General features: G+C 47.3%; 1 protein-coding gene across 1 annotated transcript in view; it reads left to right on the top strand.

The window, feature by feature from the left end:
* LOC129856799 (uncharacterized) overlaps positions 1-14,276 on the top strand; it is a 25,290-nt gene extending 11,014 nt beyond the window's left edge. The window contains exons 6-12 of the mRNA XM_055924511.1: positions 6,181-8,733; positions 8,917-9,709; positions 9,891-10,098; positions 10,268-10,366; positions 10,524-10,773; positions 11,685-11,801; positions 12,228-14,276. Of these exons, the coding sequence (XP_055780486.1) occupies positions 6,642-8,733; positions 8,917-9,709; positions 9,891-10,098; positions 10,268-10,366; positions 10,524-10,773; positions 11,685-11,801; positions 12,228-12,385 (3,717 nt within the window). The 5' untranslated portion in view covers positions 6,181-6,641 and the 3' untranslated portion in view covers positions 12,386-14,276. The remainder of the gene's footprint in view (positions 1-6,180; positions 8,734-8,916; positions 9,710-9,890; positions 10,099-10,267; positions 10,367-10,523; positions 10,774-11,684; positions 11,802-12,227) is intronic.
* Positions 14,277-16,575: the final 2,299 nt, after the last annotated feature.

Consider the following 16,575-nt stretch of genomic DNA (forward strand, 5'->3'; position numbering starts at 1 on the left):
GAGTATCTTGTACTGACAGTAGAGTATCTTGTACTGACAGTAGAGTATCTTGTACTGACAGTAGAGTATCTTGTACTGACAGTAGAGTATCTTGTACTGACAGTAGAGTACTTTGTACTGACAGTAGAGTACTTTGTACTGACAGTAGAGTATCTTGTGCTGACAGTAGAGTATCTTGTGCTGACAGTAGAGTATCGTGTGCTGACAGTAGAGTATCGTGTGCTGACAGTAGAGTATCGTGTGCTGACAGTAGAGTATCGTGTGCTGACAGTAGAGTGACGTGTGCTGACAGTAGAGTGACGTGTGCTGACAGTAGAGTGACGTGTGCTGACAGTAGAGTGACGTGTGCTGACAGTAGAGTGACGTGTGCTGACAGTAGAGTGACGTGTGCTGACAGTAGAGTATCGTGTGCTGACAGTAGAGTGACGTGTGCTGACAGTAGAGTGACGTGTGCTGACAGTAGAGTGACGTGTGCTGACAGTAGAGTGACGTGTGCTGACAGTAGAGTGACGTGTGCTGACAGTAGAGTGACGTGTGCTGACAGTAGAGTGACGTGTGCTGACAGTAGAGTGACGTGTGCTGACAGTAGAGTGACGTGTGCTGACAGTAGAGTGACGTGTGCTGACAGTAGAGTGACGTGTGCTGACAGTAGAGTGACGTGTGCTGACAGTAGAGTGACGTGTGCTGACAGTAGAGTGACGTGTGCTGACAGTAGAGTGACGTGTGCTGACAGTAGAGTGACGTGTGCTGGCAGTAGAGTGACGTGTGCTGGCAGTAGAGTGACGTGTGCTGGCAGTAGAGTGACGTGTGCTGGCAGTAGAGTATGTTGTACTGGCAGGAGAGTATGTTGTACTGGCAGGAGAGTATGTTGTACTGGCAGGAGAGTATGTTGTACTGGCAGGAGAGTATGTTGTACTGACAGGAGAGTATGTTGTACAGACAGGAGAGTATGTTGTACTGACAGGAGAGTATGTTGTACTGACAGGAGAGTATGTTGTACTGGCAGGAGAGTATGTTGTACTGGCAGGAGAGTATGTTGTACAGACAGGAGAGTATGTTGTACTGACAGGAGAGTATGTTGTACAGACAGGAGAGTATGTTGTACTGACAGGAGAGTATGTTGTACTGGCAGGAGAGTATGTTGTACTGGCAGGAGAGTATGTTGTACTGGCAGGAGAGTATGTTGTACTGGCAGGAGAGTATGTTGTACTGACAGGAGAGTATGTTGTACAGACAGGAGAGTATGTTGTACTGGCAGGAGAGTATGTTGTACTGGCAGGAGAGTATGTTGTACTGACAGGAGAGTATGTTGTACTGACAGGAGAGTATGTTGTACTGACAGGAGAGTATGTTGTACTGACAGGAGAGTATGTTGTACTGACAGGAGAGTATGTTGTACTGACAGGAGAGTATGTTGTACAGACAGGAGAGTATGTTGTACAGACAGGAGAGTATGTTGTACAGACAGGAGAGTATGTTGTACAGACAGGAGAGTATGTTGTACAGACAGGAGAGTATGCTGTACAGACAGGAGAGTATGCTGTACTGACAGGAGAGTATGCTGTACTGGTAGGAGAGTATGCTGTACTGACAGGAGAGTATGCTGTACTGACAGGAGAGTATGCTGTACTGACAGGAGAGTATGCTGTACTGACAGGAGAGTATGCTGTACTGACAGGAGAGTATGTTGTACTGACAGGAGAGTATGTTGTACAGACAGGAGAGTATGCTGTACAGACAGGAGAGTATGTTGTACTGACAGGAGAGTATGTTGTACTGGTAGGAGAGTATGCTGTACAGACAGGAGAGTATGCTGTACAGACAGGAGAGTATGCTGTACTGACAGGAGAGTATGCTGTACTGGTAGGAGAGTATGCTGTACTGACAGGAGAGTATGCTGTACTGACAGGAGAGTATGCTGTACTGACAGGAGAGTATGTTGTACAGACAGGAGAGTATGTTGTACTGACAGGAGAGTATGTTGTACTGACAGGAGAGTATGTTGTACTGACAGGAGAGTATGTTGTACTGACAGGAGAGTATGCTGTACAGACAGGAGAGTATGTTGTACAGACAGGAGAGTATGTTGTTCTAACAGGCCCAGATTCCCGTCATTTGTGTGAAGAAAAGACGTAAGAGGATGCAGATCAGGCTGCCTTTTGAGAATCCGTAGGCGAGCGAGTAAACTTCCACTGCCATCCGTTCTACTGGATAACATGCAATCATTGTTAAATAAAATTGATGACTTACAATTACCCTACCAACGGGACAGTAAGAACTGTAAAATCTTGTGTTTCACAGAGTTGTGGGTGAACGACGACACAGATAATATAGAGCTGGAGGGATTTTCAATGCACTGGCAGAACAGAGAAGCTATGTCTGATAAGACGAGGGGTGGGGGTGTGTGTCTTTTTGTCAATAACAGCTGGTGTGCGATCTCTAATATTAAAGAAGTCTTGAGGTATTGCCCGCCTGAGGTAGAGTACCTATGATAAGCTGTAGACCACACTATTTACCAAGAGAGTTCTCATCTATATTATTCGTAGCCGTCTATTTACCACCACAGACCGATGCTGGCACTAAGACCGCGCTCAAGCAACTCTATAAGGCCATAAGCAAACAAGAAAATGCTCACCCAGTAGCGGCACTCCTAGTGGCCGGGAACTTTAATGCATGCAAACTTAAATCAGTTTGACCACATTTTTACCAGCATGTCACATGTGCAACCAGAGGAAAAAAACTCTAGACCACCTTTACTCCACACACAGAGATGCATACAAAGCTCTCCCCCGCCCTGCATTTGGCAAATCTAACCATAATTTTATCCTCCTGATTCCTGCTTACAACCAAAAACTAAAGCAGGAAGTACCAGTGACTCACTCAATACGAAAGTGGTCAGATGACGCGGATGCTACGCTATGCTACAGGACTGTTTTGCTAGCACATACTGGAATATGTTCCGGTATTCATCCAATGGCATTGAGGAGTATACCACCTCAGTCATTAGCTTCATCAATAAGTGCATCGACGACGTCGTCCCCACATTGACCGTACGTACATATCCAAACACGGATTACAGGCAACATCCGCATTGAGCTAAAGGTGCTGCTTTCAAGGAGCGGGACACTAATCCGGATGCCTATAAGAAATCCGGCTATGCCCTCAGACGAACCATCAAACAAGCAAAGCATCAATGCAGGATTTAGAGTCCTACTACACCAGCTATGATGCTCGTCGGATGTGGCAGCGCTTGAAAACTATTACGGACTACAAAGGGAAACCCAGACGCGAGCTGCCCAGTGACGCGAGCCTACCAAACGAGCTAAATGCCTTGTATGCTCGCTTCGAGGCAAGCAACACTGAAGCATGTACGAGGGCACCAGCTGTTCTAGATGACTGTGTGATAATGCTCTCGGTAGCCATTGTGAGCAAGACCATAAACAGGTCAACATAGTCCCTGTGCCCAAGGAAGCGAAGGTAACCTGCATAAATGATTACCGCCCCGTAGCACTCACGTCGGTAACCATGAAGTGCTTTGAAAGGCTGATCTTGACTCACGTCAACAGCATCCGCCTGGAAACCCTAGACCCACTCCAATTCGAATACCACCCCAACAGATCCACATATGACGCAATCTCAATCGCACTCCACACTGCCCTTTCTCACCTGGACAAAATTAACACCTATGTGAGAATGCTGTTCATTGACTACAGCTCAGCGTTCAACACCATAGTGCCCTCAAAGCTCATCACTAAGCTAAGGACCCTGGGACATAACACCTCCCTCTGTAACTGGATCCTGGACTTCCTGACGGGCCGCGTCCAGGTGGTAAGGGTAGGCATCAACACGTCTGTCACGCTGATTCTCAACACTGGGGCCCCTCAGGGGTGTGTACTTAGTGCCCTCCTGTACTCCCTGTTTACCCACGACTGCGTGGCCAAACACGACTCCAACACCATCAAGTTTGCTGACGACACAACAGTGGTGGGCCTGATCACCGACAACAATGAGACAGCCTATAGGGAGGAGGTCAGAGACCTGCCAGTGTGGTGCCAGAACAACAACCTCTCCCTCAATGTGAGCAAGACAAAGGAGCTGATCGTGGACTAAAGGAAAAGGTGGGCCAAACAGGCCCCCATTAAGATCAACGGGGCTGTAGTGGAGCAGGTTGAGAGTTTCAAGTTCCTTGGTGTCCACATAACCAACGATCTATCATGGTCAAAACACACCAAGACAGTTGTGAAGAGGGCACGGCAAAACCATTTCCCCCTCAGGAGACTGAAAATATTTGTCATAGGTCCCCAGATCCTCAAAACGTTCTACAGCTGCACCATCGAGAGCATCCTGACCGGTTGTATCACTCCCTAGTATGGCAACTGCTCGGCATCTGACCGTAAGAGGCTACAGAGGTTAGTGCGTACGGCCCAGTACATAACTGGGGCCAAGCTTCCTGCAATCCAGGACCTATATAATAGGCGGTGTCAGAGGAAAGCCCATAAAATTGTCAGAGACTCCAGTCACCCAAGTCATAGACTGTTTTCTCTACTACCGCACGGCAAGTGGTACCGGAGTGCCAAGTCTAGGACCAAAAGGCTCCTTAACAGCTTCTACCCCCAAGCCATAAGACTGCTGAACAATTAATCAAATGGCCACCGGACTATTACATTGACCCCCCCCCCCCCCCCCCCCATTTGTTTTGTACACTGCTGCTACTCGCTGTTTATTATCTATGCATAGTCACTTCACACCTACCTACATGTACAAATGACCTCTAATCTGTACCCCTGTACACTGACTTGGTATCGGTACCCCCTATATATAGCCTCGTTATTATAATTTTTTTAACTTTAGTTTATTTGGTAAATATTTTCTTAACTCTTCTTGAACTGCACTGTTGGTTAGGGCTTGTAAGTAAGCATTTCACAGTAAGGTCTACACTTGTTGTATTTGGCGCATGTGACAAATAAAGTTTGATTTGATCTTGTACTGAGTAGAGTATCTTGTAGAGACGGTAAATAGATGAGTAAATAAACTGGTGGTTCAGTAGGTTGGAACATGCTGATTGCAACACCAGAGTTGAGGGTCTGATTCCCACATGGGCCCACATACTGAGTGGCTTTGTATAGAAGTCCATCACCATGCTATTGTTATAACAGCGGGTCAACAGTACCCTACGGTAGTGACAGTGTAGATATCAGTAGCTCCATCTGAAAGCAGTGCCCATACAAACTGCATGGAAAGCAGTTTCACTCAGTTCCGCTTCGGTTACAATCTTATCTGATCACATTCAACTCTGTTTGACTGAGCCCTTTGTGGAGCACTTTGAATCTCTGTCTGTGTTTTGATTGTTTCATTTGACGAGAGAGTGCATGCATATGCGTGTGTGTGCGAGAGAGAGAGAGAGAGACAGATAGAGAGAGAGAAAGAAGGAAGGAAAGAGAGATTAGGCTGTATCTGTGTAATACATTGTTTCTTAGTGTCAGAGTGGATTGTTGTCTGATTGGTTTTTCCAGTTTGATTTTAGGTTGTCGCCAGTCCAGTCGACCCAGGACATGTTTCTAGTGTAAACAGCTGTTAGGACATACCCATTTAAGTGACGTGTTTAGGTGGTGAGTGTGTGTGTGTGCAGAGGGAGACCTCTATGTGAATGGACTCATTGAGTCAGAATGAGGGGAATGTATGGAAGGCAGCAGAGTTTCACTGATGAGGTAACCTCACTTAACTGAGATGGTGGTTGGATGGAGACTTACTATAGAGTTTGGCATGTTCTTTTTTTTCAACTTAATAATTTTTTTCACTAGTTTTTTGTTGTTGACCTTTTCATTTCTTTACATATCTCTCTTTTTCTGTATTTTCTTCTTCTTTCTATCTCTCTGTCTCTCTCTCTTTCTGTCATCTCCTTTTCAGTCTTTCTCTTTTCTGTCTCTCTCTTTGTCTCTTTCTGTCTCTGTCATCTCCATTCCTGTCTCTCTCTCTCTCTGATGACTGTAATCTGGCTACTGTGTGCTACTAACTGTACTGTATCATTACATTTGACCATAGTGTCCAGAATACCGTTACCTCAGCATTCCTAACCATTTCATTTCAAAGATGGAATTTTCTCAGTAAAAATATGCAATGTTTTTCATATGTAAGTATAACATAACATTTGACATATGATATATTTCTTTATGTTTGCAGTGTTCTGAGGCTTCTGTGTGACCGCTCACCCAGGAAAACTTGACTGCTGAGGACCTCTGTTTGACTACTGGAGCCGACACCACAGAGAGGAATGGACAGAGAGGGAAGGAGAACTAACAATCATCTCTGAGTGTGTGGGAGACAGAAATGCAGAGAATCTTCATGGATGGAATCTCAAACCTGTGCATATACAAGTGAGTGTCTGTTGATATCTGGAGCCCCAAACATGAGCAGATTGCAGTTCAACCACTCTGACATTTCTGCTGGGGCAGACAAACACCTTTCCTACCAGGCCTGTGCTGCTGTCGAAGGCTTCTGTGATGATTTTGACCAGTGGTTAAACTGCAAAAAGGATTACTGGGATTCTTAAACTGTCACCTTTTACTACATACTACATTTGGAATAATTCAACTCGCACTGGCCCATTCCCCAGTGAGGGGAAATACACAACAGGCTCCACAATGGCCACCGGACAGTTTAGACAGAGTGGTGGTGTGAGGGACGTGACCCCAGAGGATGGCAGTGACAGGGGAGGAAACTGTGGCAATGCAGGGAAGTTGGCTGGAGACCAGGGCAGGACAGAGTGGAGAAGGATAAACCTGCTCAAAAGGAGTAAGAGTTTAGACTGGAGAGGAAGGGGGGCTAGCCCTGGCGAGGGGCTCAGGACGGGGCTGCTGAGGTGTTCTGGGAACCTAGGGGGGTCCACACTTAAACGAGCACAGAGTTTGGAAAGTAGGGGGGCAGGAGAGAGCAATGTGTTGTCCAGGGTGAAGGCCTTTAACTCAGTTGGACCAGGGGAAGTGATGAGCCCCGTTGGGGGGTCAGAGTGTTCCCTTGGTGAAGGGGTGTCCCCTGTGGGTCTAGGGTATGTGGCTCTATCTCTGGAGAGGGCCAGTGGGGGCCAGTCCCTCCCCACCAGGCTGAGGTCTAGTCCAGGTCCTGGGTCTGGAACCAGAAAACCAGCCCGTGGATCTCTTGGATCCTCCAGGGGTCAGAGTATCTGGGACCGGATACAGAAGCTCTATGGGACTACTGGACCTGATAAAGCTACTAACAGAGATGAGGATGTGAAGGACTCAACCAGAACCAAGCGTCTCTCAGCACCGGTAGGAGACTGGTCTCTATTGGAGAGGGATGGGGGGGATACAGCAGCCAATCGCAGGAAGTCCACCACAGACTCTGTCTTTGTCTCCCCCGTCTCCTCCCCCTTTTCCTCCACCTTTCCCTCCCCCCTCAGTGGTTTATCCAGGGGGGAGAGGAACGGCCTGCTCTCACACACACCCCTGGTAGAACAGAACACCACACACACACCCCTGGTAGAACAGAACACCACACACACACCCCTGGTAGAACAGAACACCACACACACACCCCTGGTAGAGCAGAACACCACACACGCACCCCTGGTAGAGCAGAACACCACACACGCACTCCTGGTAGAACAGAACACCACACACACACCCCTGGTAGAACAGAACACCACACACACACTCCTGGTAGAACATAACACCACACACACACCCCTGGTAGAACAGAACACCACACACACTACACACACACCACAGAGACATCAGAGTAGTGCAGTCAAGGTGTCTGGTTTGAGCCCCTCAGTGTCTCTGGTGTCAGGGTGGACCACACCCAAACTCTCATACAAACCCTCACACACACTGTTAGTGGAGGGGTCATCAGTGTGCATTAGGGACCCCTCACTATCCCCTCCAATAGGAGACAAACAGGAGAGAGGGATTAAGGAGGTGACAAACACTGTGGGCAGAAAGAGTGGAAGTAGTGAAGACAGCGAAAAGGAGAGAATAAGGGTGGGGAGCATGGCTCAGGAAAAAGAGAAATGGACTGATGTCGAAGGAAAAAGGCACAAGAAAAAGGAGGTGGAGAAGCGAGGGAGAGATAACGCTGAAGTCTCTCTCCCCCAGCACAGACTATCAGTGACACCCACCAGGGACTCTCCGCCTATCACAACGTCCGGAGTAGGGGTCACCACAGGGTCAAACCCTCTCCTGACCAATCAATCTGACACCTATGACGGGAGCAAGACCCCTGGTAGAGGCGTGGCCAGGGAACAGAGCCTGTCAGAAGATGTGTTTGAAGCCAACACCCCACAGAGGATAACATTACAGAACACTGAAAATACCAAGTTACCTGGGAAACTGGTAGTGCCCTCTGCAGCCAGTGTGAGGAACAAGATCCACCAGTTTGAAGCTCTGACACAGACATCTCAGGTCCCAGTGCCCAACTACCTGAAGCCCAGACGGGCTTTCTCTGTCCCGGAGCAGCTCAGTGAGTCTGGAGAGGGAGTCAGGAAGAGTGGGTTGGATAGACAGGTAGGTGGGGTGAGGGGAGTATGGGAGAGAGGGAGAGGAGAGGGAGGGATTGTAATTATGGATGGGGTGAGAGGACGAGGAGAAGGGGTAAGGAAGAGTGTGCCAGATAAAGCACTTGGTGGAGGGAGAGGAGGTGAGGTAGTGCGAGAAGAGAGGAAGGCTTATAGAGGGTGGGCGGTGAGGTCTATGTCAGTGGATGAGGTGAGGCTGGGGAGCAGGGAGAGAGGGGGAGTAGGGGAGAGAGGGGGAGTGTGTTATAGAGGGGGAGTAGGGGAGAGAGGGGGAGTGTGTTGTAGAGGGGGAGGAGGGGAGAGAGGGGGAGTGTGTTATAGAGGGGGAGTGGGGGAGATAGGCAGAGTGGGTTATAGAGGTTTAGTACGGGGAGTGGGGGAGACAGGAGGAGTGGGGGAGACAGGAAGAGTGGGGGAGAAGGCTGTTGGCTCTGGTACATTTCCCAACCTCAAGGTTAAACTAGACATCCCTCTGAATGGCAAAACCACCAGAGACACTCTGAGAGACTTTTCCATTGATGAGCCAGACCTCCCCAATCACACAGTCACACCCCAGGACTGGAGTAGGAGAGGCACCAACACAAAGACTACTACAGTCACTGCCAAGGACCCTTCATCCTCCCAGCTGTCTAACTCTATGAAAAACTCCAATGACGTTCCAGGTGGCGCTGACCACTCTAGGAGGCCTCACAGTAGAGACTCACCTAACCTGTCATCTCCAGTGAGCGATGACGACAAGACACCCACCAACACCCCCCAGAACTCCCCCTTCCACCCCCAGAACACACCTCCCACCTCCCCACACCTCCCCACTACTTCCCTGCAGCCTAAACACCAACAGGGTGTAGATTCAGACCTGGCTGCCCTAAAGAACCCTCCAGTCTCCACACACACAGCCCAGGGTAGGGTCACTACTGACCCTGCTATCCCAGTCTCACACTCTGGCCTGGGGAGGGATTCCCTGTCCCTTCCCCTCACCTCCTCCTCCCCCAGCAGCCTACCCCTCCTCCCCACTCTGGCTCGATGGAACTCAGAGGAGGGGGGATGGAGTGATGAGGATACTGATGATGAAGGTACAGAGAAGGACGAGGACTCCACCTACGACTCAGACTCTGCTGAATCCTCGGTGACCGTCACCAGCGCCATGAGCCAATCACATCGCAGGAGCTTCTCTCTCAGGTGGGTCACTTCTGTTTTCAACTGATGATGAAAATACTACGCTAACACAACAAGCACCATGTTTAAAAGTCAATTAACAGCTAGAAAGGTGTGACTATTGTCAGGCTACCTGTTACTTGTTTTTATCTAATCATTCAACTTTATCTTTGAGTTTATTCCCCCACTATGTCTCTCCCCTCAGTCTGGCAGAGCTGTGTAACTTCGGAGAGGTGGACTATGATCCCCAGTCTTCCTCTGACAGTGAGGAGTGGCCGTCCAGCCGGTCAGCCAGCCGGTCAGCCAGCCTGTCGTCTGACGTGTCGGCACTGTCCTGTGTGTCTGTCCTGGGCAGTGATGAGCTGAACCGCCTGCTGGACGACGTAAAGGGCCTGGGGGACACAACGCTGCAGGCACTACAACTATCTTCACTATACCAGACTAAACAACCAGCTAAAACATTACATTAGTGTTATTCCATTCTAATTAGCATTAATAATAGCATCAGTATTTGTCAATGCTCAACTGCCATCTTGTGCTGTTGCTGTTCTATGGCCCTCGCTATCTCTCCCCGCTCTATAGAACTATGAGGATGTCCAGGTGGTGGTTCTCCATAAGGATGTTGGTGTGGGACTGGGCTTCACCATGGCAGGAGGAGTGGACCAGAACAAACCTGTCATTGTGAGTACTACTCAACTAGTACCAATGCTTCCATGTTTCTGTGAGCGACTCAGGTCGCCCACACAATTCAAGACCACATTAGCCCACTGATCTAAAGCCTAGGCATCATGTTTTTTCACTTCCTGGTCTACTCTGACCTCTGGTGTTTGTCTTCCAGGTCCATAAGGTGTTCCCGGCAGGGGTGGCTGCTAAGGAGGGATCCATCCAGGAGGGAGACAAGGTCCTGTCAATCAATGGCACAGCGCTGTGTGGCTCCTCCCACTGGGAGGTGCTGAGGACACTAAGGAGGGCACGGACTCAGGGGATGGGCGTGGTTGTTTTGAGGAGAGGGGGGGTAACAGACCCCCGTAAGGGAGGAACAGTGACTGACAGTCGAGGAGGGACACAGACAGAGCCTGCTAACACTGGTGAGATGGATCAGCTGGTTGGAGCATTGCAGTAGCACTTTTTCGAACTGTGGTAAAAGTTATCTAAAGCAGAACAACATTGATCAATGTTCCAAAGTCATTTAACAGCTTCTCTCTTCTCACCCTGAACCTGTTGTTTTTCCACAGCTTCTCTCTTCTCACCCTGAACCTGTTGTTTTTCCACAGCTTCTCTCTTCTCACCCTGAACCTGTTGTTTTTCCACAGCTTCTCTCTTCTCACCCTGAACCTGTTGCTTTTCCACAGCTTCTCTCTTATCACCCTGAACCTGTTGCTTTTCCACAGCTTCTCTCTTATCACCCTGAACCTGTTGCTGTTCCACAGCTTCTCTCTTCTCACCCTGAACCTGTTGTTTTTCCACAGCTTCTCTCTTCTCACCCTGAACCTGTTGCTTTTCCACAGCTTCTCTCTTCTCACCCTGAACCTGTTGTTTTTCCACAGCTTCTCTCTTCTCACCCTGAACCTGTTGTTTTTCCACAGCTTCTCTCTTCTCACCCTGAACCTGTTGCTTTTCCACAGCTTCTCTCTTATCACCCTGAACCTGTTGCTTTTCCACAGCTTCTCTCTTATCACCCTGAACCTGTTGCTTTTCCACAGCTTCTCTCTTCTCACCCTGAACCTGTTGCTTTTCCACAGCTTCTCCCTTCTCACCCTGAACCTGTTGCTTTTCCACAGCTTCTCTCTTCTCACCCTGAACCTGTTGCTTTTCCACAGCTTCTCTCTTATCACCCTGAACCTGTTGCTTTTCCACAGCTTCTCTCTTATCACCCTGAACCTGTTGTTTTTTCCACAGCTTCTCTCTTATCACCCTGAACCTGTTGTTTTGACAGAGAACGTGGGCAAATGTGTGTGTGGGAGTCATTTTGACCGTGTGTGTGTGTCCTGTGTGTCAGGTCAGAGGATGTGTGTGAGGCTGGAGAAGCGCAGCAGAGACCTGGGCTTCAGTCTGGAGGGAGGAGTGGGTTCCAGCCTGGGAGACAAACCCCTCACCGTACAGAAACTCTTCCTGGGTGAGAGGTCAACCTACCTACAAAATATAATAGTATTAGTGAACGTTACTTGATCATCTATTTTATTCCTATTACTGTTTTCATGTTATCATCTTGTGAATATATTCTGTTTTCATGTATTTTCAAGAGGACCATAATGGAAATACGTTTAAAGTTTTTTGTAATTCTCATTGATTTAAAAACTGCAATAATGCATTGTGTCCACACATATTGTGTTTTTAAATGGCCAAATAAATCAAATACACTTCCTGTATATCATCACATGGTAGTGGAGATGGCCTTTCTATTGAGGTCATTCAAATGAATGTCTCTTTAGTCAGCCGAAACACGTGTGTCAAACTCCAAGCTCAGACCATTGGTTATGAGGTGTCTGATAAAGATATCAAGGTAAACATCCACTAACAATAAGCCCCTCTTCTCTTTCAGGTGGTCCAGTGAACCAGGTGTCTCCAGGGGACGAGGTGTTGGAGATCGAGGGTGTGAGCTTGGTGGGCCTGAGGAGGCTGGAGGCCTGGACCATGATCAGAACACTGCCCCCTGGGCCTGTGGATGTGGTACTACACCGTCCTCACAAACCACAGTGACAGGAATGAACATTGATATGTACCCTCGATATGCTTATAACAAGGCACTGAAGCATTGTACTCCTATGAGGTTGAAGTGAGGGTTGCCAATCGGATTCTGGATATGTGGTTCGGGTCAACTTCTACCTCAAGTAAGAGGGATGATATGTATTGCACCAGTCATACGATAACAAAGCACTGAAGAGACCAGTAAACATTGAGGAGAGGGCCTGTCTGTATATAGGGTCAACCCAGGGTATGAAGAGGGAGAGAGAGATCAATACAGAGGTCATTTATTTAATTTTGTAGAAATATGCTTAATGTTTCTTTAATACCTAGTCTGCCCATTGTTTTATATGATGAAATGTAAGGAGTTTGTATATGGCTGTAATATATATTGTGACTAGAAAGTTAATATCCGTCCTCTGTCTACTTGCTGTTAATAAATCCTACAATAACCCCATGGTTGAAAACGGTCCCTGTTTAAACACAGTACATGGCGGCAGGTAGCGGTTAAGCGGTTAAGCGCATTAGGCCAGTAATCGACTAGGTGTAAAATATGTTGATGTGTCCTTGAGCAAGGCACTTAACCCTAATTACTCCTGTAAACCACTCTGGATAAGAGCATCTGCTAGATTACTCAAATGTAAATGTACATTGGTTTACTTACAGGGGGCGCTAGAGGATCACATATTATCTGGCCACTTATGCTGCTCACAAATATACTCTGTTCTCAGGGATAGGTGTGTGTGTGTGTGTGTGTGTATGTGTGTGTGCAATGAAGCTCTTCGGTGTAGTTTATAGGCCTATATGTGTTTATGCAATGTCTCAGTGACACATCGCGTTCGAATTACACTGATTAATGTTACTGATTAACGTCACTCATTAATTAGCGACAGGTCAGGTCAGAAGGACGCAACTTGTCAGAAGACACTGCTCTTGGTGGGATGGGTTCTCATTGGATGGGTCTCCCTCCCTGACACCTGACCATGTGATAAGATGGCATTAGGCAATAGCCGATGTAATACTAAGCGTAGCTTTTTCTGCCCTTAACAAGAGATAAATAAAGATATTTATTTATATAGCCCTTCTTACATCAGCTGATATCTCAAAGTGCTGTACAGAAACCCAGCCTAAAACCCCAAACAGCAAACAATGCAGGTGTAGAAGCACGGTGGCTAGGAAAAACTTCCTAGAGAGGCCAAAACCTAGGAAGAAACCTAGAGAGGAACCAGGCTATGAGGGGTGGCCAGTCCTCTTCTGGCTGTGCCGGGTGGAGATTATAACAGAACATGGCCAAGATGTTCAAATGTTCATAAATTACCAGCATGGTCAAATAATAATAATCACAGTACTTGTCGAGGGTGCAGAAAGTGTAGGAGTTAGTACTTAGACATATAGAGACAGATATCACACTATTGAGCAAAAGACAGGTGTACATTAGAATATAGGAGGAGAAGGAAGAGAAGGCAACACGTGAGTGCATTTGCCATTCTGGTAAAAACAGGAAACCAAAGAGTAAATAGATAGTAAAATGGCCGAAGCCATACGTGCTTTGAAGTGCATTTATGGAAAGAGCAGGACACCATTATGAAGATTAAATAGAGAGGAAAGGCCATAAGTGCTTAGGGTAAAGGCCATAAGTGCTTAGGGTAAGACAGATATATATTAATTTTAGGACACGAGAGGGTCCTGCCACCTTTATAATCTAATCAAGAGCGGATACAGGCGTTATTGGGCGTAAACAAGCAGGAAGCCAAAATAAAAGATAATGGTGGCAGATGACCTAGGAGTAATTTAATTAACATATGTGATGAACTCATGTGCTGTGTGTGTATAAAGACAGAGCCAGTGCTCTGGGAAGGTGTGTGTCCCGCGGACCATCTAGGCTAATGATATACTTTGTATTAAAGCCTATATTGAATTTACAAGTTCTTGTAAGAGTGTTATATTTCTGAGACGATTATCCACGACACAAGTCAGCACCTCAGGAGTAAATGTCAGTTGGCTTTTCATAGCCGATCATTAAGAGTATCTCTACCGCTCCTGCAGTCTCTAGAAAGTTGAAAACAGCAGGTCTGGGACAGGTAGCACGTCCGGTGAACAGGTCAGGGTTCCATAGCCGCAGGCAGAACAGTTGAAACTGGAGCAGCAGCACGGCCAGGTGGACTGGGGACAGCAAGGAGTCATCATGCCAGGTAGTCCTGAGGCATGATCCTAGAGCTCAGGTCCTCAGAGAGAGAGAAAGAAAGAGAGAAAGAGAGAATTAGAGAGAGCATACTTAAATTCACACAGGACACCAGATAGGACAGGAGAAGTACTCCAGATATAACAAACTGACCCTAGCCCCCCCGACACAAACTACTGCAGCATAAATACTGGAGGCTGAGACAGGAGGGGTCAGGAGACACTGTGGCCCCATCCGATGATACCAAACAGGAAGGATATAACCCCACCCACTTTGCCAAAGCACAGCCACCACACCACTAGAGGGATATCTTCAACCACCAACTTACCATCCTGAGACAAGGCCGAGTATAGCCCACAAAGATCTCCGCCACGGCACAACCCAAGGGGGGGCACCAACCCAGACAGGAAGATGACGTCAGTGACTCAACCCACTCAAGTGACCCACCCCTCCTAGGGACGGCATGAAAGAGCACCAGTAAGCCAGTGACTCAGCCCATGTTATATGGTTAGATGCAGAGAATCCCAGTGGAGAGAGGGGAACCGGTCAGGCAGAGACAGCAAGGGCGGTTCGTTGCTCCAGAGCCTTTCTGTTCACCTTCACACTCCTGGGCCAGACTACACTCAATCATATGACCCACTGAAGAGATGAGTCTTCAGTAAAGACTTAATGGTTAAGACCGAGTCTGCGTCTCTCACATGGGTAGGCAGACCATTCCATAAAAATGGAGCTCTATAGGAGAAAGCCCTGCCTCCAGCTGTTTGTTTAGAAATTCTAGGGACAATTAGGAGGCCTGCATCTTGTGACCGTAGCGTACGTGTAGGTATGTACGGCAGGACCAAATCAGAAAGATAGGTAGGAGCAAGCCCATGTAATGCTTTGTAGGTTAGCAGTAAAACCTTGAAATCAGCCCTAACAGGAAGCCAGTGTAGGGAGGCTAGCACTGGAGTAATATGATCACATTTTTGGGTTCTAGTCAGGATTCTAGCAGCTGTATTTAGCACTAACTGAAGTTTATTTAGTGCTTTATCCGGGTAGCCGGAAAGTAGAGCATTGCAGTAGTCTAACCTAGAAGTAACAAAAGCATGGATTGCCAAGTCTTTGTTTACTGCTGCCCAGTGTGACCTTAGTGAGCTAGTGATACTTCATAACATTTCAACCAAGCTGCGTTTCATTAGCGTCCGTCTTCCCTGCGTCATTATCGGTACTGTCTTTTTATTATCCTGAGGGGTTCATCAGGGACTGTTCAGGAGAAGTGACTTTTCATAACGTTCAGATAGAAATGTCTTTTCTAGAGCAGACACATGGGTCTGTCATGTAGCATACAGAGTTGTGCCAGCTCTAAGCACATATTTTCTTCTTTAATTTACCTGAAATTGAAGGGCAGTTCACTTGCCTTCCTCAGTTGTGTTTGTTCGCTCTTTCATTTTTCTCTGTGGTTTATTAATTACAGTAGATTACTCAACACTGTTACAAGAGTGGTCAATGTGGTTATATTGACCTATCTTATCACTCTGGTGGAGTTGTCAACAAAGGCTTAATTAATGATTAGTTGCCTAGTTGGCACAGGCCTACATTAGGTTTGCCAAAAGAACCAAAGGGCAGTGTTGTACGATTGTGAAGTTCTTTTGAAATGTACTAATAATGAAGAATCAGAATACACAAATGGGCATGCACGCACACGGACACATGCACAAAAACACACATGCACAAACACACACACACACACACACACACGCACATGCACACACACACACGGCACCTTAGGAGATCATGTTGTTAAAGATGCTAAACCCCCCGGAAGGTCACATGGTCCTTATCTAATTCCCTGTGGTATCTTTAGGGTCAGGTGGGGTTGTAAACACAGCATACAGATATTATACACCGCTCTTACACAACGCTCACTCAATATTGAACTGCATTTTACTCAATACAAAGAAGACTAGAGAAACAAGGGAAGACAGTCAGAGATGTGTTGCAATACTTCATTTTAAGCCCAGATAAGTAGATCTCGGGTTAAAAC

Source organism: Salvelinus fontinalis, chromosome 6 (genome assembly GCF_029448725.1).
Source record: "Salvelinus fontinalis isolate EN_2023a chromosome 6, ASM2944872v1, whole genome shotgun sequence".
NCBI classification, from domain to species: domain Eukaryota; kingdom Metazoa; phylum Chordata; class Actinopteri; order Salmoniformes; family Salmonidae; genus Salvelinus; species Salvelinus fontinalis.